This window comes from Balaenoptera ricei, chromosome 1 (genome assembly GCF_028023285.1).
Source record: "Balaenoptera ricei isolate mBalRic1 chromosome 1, mBalRic1.hap2, whole genome shotgun sequence".
NCBI classification, from domain to species: domain Eukaryota; kingdom Metazoa; phylum Chordata; class Mammalia; order Artiodactyla; family Balaenopteridae; genus Balaenoptera; species Balaenoptera ricei.
The window spans coordinates 28,115,414-28,120,085 of NC_082639.1; the positions used below are offsets into that span (position 1 = coordinate 28,115,414).

The 4,672-nt window shown below is 52.4% G+C and overlaps 1 protein-coding gene across 1 annotated transcript; it reads right to left on the reverse strand.

Moving 5' to 3' along the window:
• Positions 1 to 1,160: 1,160 nt before the first annotated feature.
• TMEM35B (transmembrane protein 35B) lies at positions 1,161 to 4,413 on the reverse strand. Its single transcript, XM_059896817.1, has 3 exons — positions 4,283 to 4,413; positions 2,679 to 2,859; positions 1,161 to 1,702 (listed from the first exon to the last, which is right to left on the reverse strand). The coding sequence occupies exons 1-3, from the start codon at positions 4,388 to 4,390 to the stop codon at positions 1,605 to 1,607; spliced, it is 387 nt and encodes a 128-aa protein (XP_059752800.1). The 5' UTR covers positions 4,391 to 4,413; the 3' UTR covers positions 1,161 to 1,604.
• Positions 4,414 to 4,672: the final 259 nt, after the last annotated feature.

A 4,672-nucleotide genomic window follows, 5' to 3' on the forward strand; every position in this document is an offset into this window, starting at 1 on the left:
CCATTCCCTAACCCCCAAAGCAATTTGTAGGCTGGTGGCTAGAGTATTTGCATAAATAAATGATTTCTTTTTCTTCACTATTTTCCCTTATGGAGGTACATCACTTCCCAAAAGACCCCCACTGAGGTGAAGATGGTTGGTGATGTGATAGTAGGTGCCCTAACATGGTCACTTGCCCTCGAGAATTGTCTCTCACACACACCCTTCTGACTCCCTAGGACCTCTGGGATTCATCACAGGTTCTGGCACTGCTTTAACATGCAGCATGCCTTAGAGTTGGCTGTCCCCTGCCTCCATCTAGGTGTCCAAGGAGCACTGCCCTGGCAGTTTCAGGTCCTGTAAAATGATGACTTAATGCCCATCTTTGTTAGCTTTACAACTCTAAAGTGCACGAGATAAAAAGGAATGGGAGGGACTTCCCTGGTGGCGCAGTGGTTACCACTGAATCTGCCTGCCAATGCAGGGGACACGGGTTCAATCCCTGGTCCAGGAAGATCCCACATGCTGCAGAGCAACTAAGCCTGTGAGACACAACTACGGAGCCCCCATGCCACAACTACTGAAGCCCATGCGCCCTAGAGCCCACGCACTCTAGGGCCCACATGCCGCAACTACTGAGCCTGTGTGCTCCAACTACTGAGCCTGTTTGCTCCAACTACTGAAGCCCGCGCGCCTAGAGCCCGTGCTCCACAACGAGAAGCCACCACAATGAGAAGCCCGTGCACCGGAACAAAGAGTAGCTTCCGCTCACCACAACTAGAGAAAGCCCGCGCACAGCAACAAAGACCCAACACAACCAAAAACAAATAAAATTTAAAAGAAAAAACAGAATGGGGAGTACCTCATGTGGCTCAGCAGGCAGAAGCAGGTATACTCAATACTCTGCCATACTCGATGTGTAAATTCTAAGCATATAATAAAAACCTTAAAAATGTGCATGCCTTTTGAATCAGCACCCTCACTTCTAGGGAAAGAAAATAAATATGCAGAGATGATTAACTGTGAGGTTTACAATAGTTAAAAAATTGGGAATAATCCAAATGTTTCTCATTGGGGGCTTGTATAGATACATTACAGTACATCCTTACAATGGAATACTATGCACCCATTAACGTCAATGAGGTAAAACAGACAGAGAATGGTATTATAGTGTATTAGGTTTAAAAAGTGGGTAATAAAGTCATATATGTGGTCTCATTTTCATTAAAAAAAATCTGTATAAAGGCACAGAAAAAAAAACTGGGAGGTACAGTTATACAAAGGAATTGAAAGTAGTTATTTGGGGGGCATTTAAAGTTTGGGTGATTTAAATTTATTTTCTATTTTCACATGAGAAATGCTAGAATGTGTAACATGTACCCCTCAAAAAAGAGCAGTAAATGTCCAAGAGAGAAAGCAGGGCCAGGTAGACCAGATGTCTACTTCAACACTGGCCAACCTTGGATGTACTGGTAACAAGGTGACACTCTGTGTTCCACCATGTTCCTGCTTTGGCAGTGACATGGCATGAAGAGGCAAGACAGACTCTACTCCCAGGATTCCTTGAATGCACTTGGAGACTTCTTCCTAGGGTGTCTGAACATCTTTTTAGTTTGGACTAAGAGCTAGCAGATATCCAGCAGCAGCAGGAGCCCCAGGCAGACGATGGCTGGGATGCAGGTGTTCAGTGATTCTTTCAGAGACACCAAAGTGAAGATAGCCCCTGGAATGAAAAATGAGGTCCCTGAGGCTCGCTGGGAATGCTCAGGAGATCCAGGAGCTCAGGGCCCTCCAGCCAAGGCTGACCCACTCCACCTTAAGCCCTCTCTTGAACACTGCCCCCCACCAACACACACACCCTAAACTAGCTGCACTCATCTGACCTCCCAGAGAGAGCAGAACCAGAAATCAGAAGTTTCTTGAACTAACGTAGACCCTCTCAGATGGCAAGAAACAGGAACAATCCAACCAAACAGGGCAAGGTGAGTAGGTAGGCATTTTGGAACACATTCTCCCTGATCCTTCTCCTTTCTCAATCCTAGTGGAGGGAAGAAGGCCCAGGGATTGGTGGTGGAGGTAGTGGGAAAGACCTGAAAATGAAGGAAGCTGTGGAAATGGAAAGCAAGCCTGGAAGAAGGGTGGTAGTGGCAGCAGCAATGGTGACACACGGCCAGGGGATACAGAAGAGCCTGAAGATGTCTGGCCTTTGAAGCAGCAGCTGTCTTTGTACATCAGCAGTTCCTGTGGGCAGAGCCACTAAGAGGGGGCCCTCTAGGAATGCCTGCCACAGGGAAATCCTCTGCCTTTCTGGTCAGGGGGCCTGGCTTCCTTGCTCTCTCTTTCCACCTGCCAGACACATGGGTCCAGTGGCGGCTGCTACTCCATTCCCTCATCTCAGGGTAGGGGTGATGAGAAAGGGGTAGGGGCTTTTAGGTTACAATATATCCTTATAATGGAAATACCATGCAGCCAATAGAACTGATGACATAGAAGGTATACCTGACATAGAAGAGTGTTATAGTATATTAAGTTTAAAAAGCACCTATCCTAGTCTGAAGACCATGGAAACTGCAAAAGAGCAGGAAATGCTTCTGGTTCCAGAGGAAAAGAGTGGCAAAAGTAACGAGAAGAGCCAGATTTTTTGCTATCACCCTCGCCTATAAGTCCCCATTTCACCAGCCCAGTTGCACCCCCCTTACCCATCATGAGCAGTGTCAAAAGCAAGCTGCTGATCTCTTGCAGCATCGGTGGGCCCAGGACCAGCAGCAACCCAGCTAGCAGTTCCAGCCAGCCCACAGCCACCTGGTAGCTCCCGGGATCTGGCTGGTAGCCGAACACCTTCAGCGGAAACACCTCAGCGAACTGCACGAACAGGGCTTTCTAGGGGCGGCAGGGAGTGCCTGTCAGCCATAGTCACCAAGGATCCGCTGCCCAGATGCTCCACAGCGGCATTCTGTGCCAGTGCCCTCAACTCCCCCAGCAAAGGAGATACTACTCTAGGCCAGGTCCAGGGCTAAGGTCAGCCAGCCTGGAAAGGAGAGGGCCTCCCTGGGGGGCTGAGCTTTGGAATCACAAAACAGGCTTTACGCTCCAAGAAGGGTGGGGTGGTGGTACAGAGATGGACTGATTTTCTCACCAGATTACAACCCAACCCCAAATTCCGGGAAGAGGAAGCTAGGCTTGGGCTTTCTCATCTAGTGCCAAGGCCTTGGGAACCCTGCCACTTCTCTTTCTTTCTGTTTGGCCTGGTTTCTCTTCAGGCTACTATGCAGGGAATATTTGGTGAGGAGGAAGGGAATGGAAGGGGAGATTCTTGTTCATTAAACAGATTCTACTCAATATCGTATGCTGGGACCTGGATCTCATTGCAGTAGATAGAAGGGGAGTTGAGGGGGTCAAAGTGAGTGACTCACCTCGCTTGCTAAGTCAAGCTCTGTCCTGGGCCACATGACAACTTCACCTGGACCCTTAGGTTGGCTACCTTTGCTGGCTCTCCCACCTCAGCTCTACCTCCCCTACTCAGTGCTCTAAGGAAGAAACTCTAAGCTGTCTGGTTCTGAGGATGTACTTCCCCAAACAACCCACCACCCTAAGCCAGGCCTGGGAGAAGGAAACTAGCAGAGATCTAGAAGTCTGGCTTATTTGAGGGACTGGGCAGATTGGTGTCTAGAAGGACATGACAACTTTCCAGAGAGTCTGGAACTAGACAGGAAGTCGAAGGGCGACTTCTAGGCCTCCCTCTCAGGCTCCGGGAAGGGCTCTCTGGATTCTAAGTTAGGAGAGTGTCTAAAGTTTGGGTCCTGCTTCTTGACTAGCTGTGTAACCTTTAGCAGATACACTTCACCTTCAGGGCAGGTTTCCTACCCTGACAAGCTGGGATTAATAAACCCCTGCCTCATGAACCCCCCCAAGAACCCCCCAAGAACTCAAGCAAAGGAAGGAGGGCAGAAAGGGAGCTCGGTCCCTCTCCCTCCCCAAGGGTCCCAGAGCATTCCTCCTCGGCTCAAGATTTGCCTGGGGCCAAAAATGCCCGAATGGAAGGGAATGTGACCGTCCCCTTCCAGGGAAAATCCAGAGAACTCGGAGGAACTCCCGAGGCAGGGGCCCACGTCTAAGGAGCTGTCCAGGTGCTCCCCCCGGCTCTAGCGCCGTCTGGCCCGAAGACAGGAGGGTCCGCGGGGCGCGCGCGGGCGGGCGGGGCGGGGGCCGGCCGGGCACCTGGGTAATGGCCGGGGTCGCAGCCCCCGCCGCCGTGCGGCTAGTCCCCCGCCCAACCGCCCGCCGCCCACCCCGCGCCGCTCACCATCTGCTCAGACACCGGAGCCGAGATCTGCTCCGAGAGCTTGGCCGCCCCCGTGAGCGCGAAGAAGCCGCCCAACAGTACGCGCAGAGCGGCGAGCGGGAGCGCCATGGCCACGCAGGCCTCCGGGACGCGCCCGCCCCAGGGTGGGCCCCGCCGAAAACCCGCCCCCTACCGCCCGTCCGTTTCCTCCCTCCCGGGGCGGCCGGAAGACCTGCGCCAGAGCCGCCGCTCCTCGCCCCCTAGGGGGTTGCCGCCCTCTTTTGGGCCAGCACGGGCTGAGGGAGGAGACGGCGCTTGGACAGGGCAGCCCCATCTCACAGATGGGGACACTGAGGCCCACTTGCTCTTAACTAAACGGGCCCCTCCGAATTCAGGGAGTCTCCCAGCTAA

Excerpts from the sequence above, each read along its gene's own strand:
- TMEM35B (XM_059896817.1), bottom strand. The coding sequence starts at position 4,390 with ATGGCGCTCCCGCTCGCCGCTCTGCGCGTACTGTTGGGCGGCTTCTTC. Across the intron at positions 2,860-4,282 it reads CTCCGGTGTCTGAGCAGATG|AAAGCCCTGTTCGTGCAGTT; the intron begins GTGAGCGGCGCG and ends TGCCGCCCCTAG. Across the intron at positions 1,703-2,678 it reads TTTGACACTGCTCATGATGG|GGGCTATCTTCACTTTGGTG; the intron begins GTAAGGGGGGTG and ends TTTTCATTCCAG.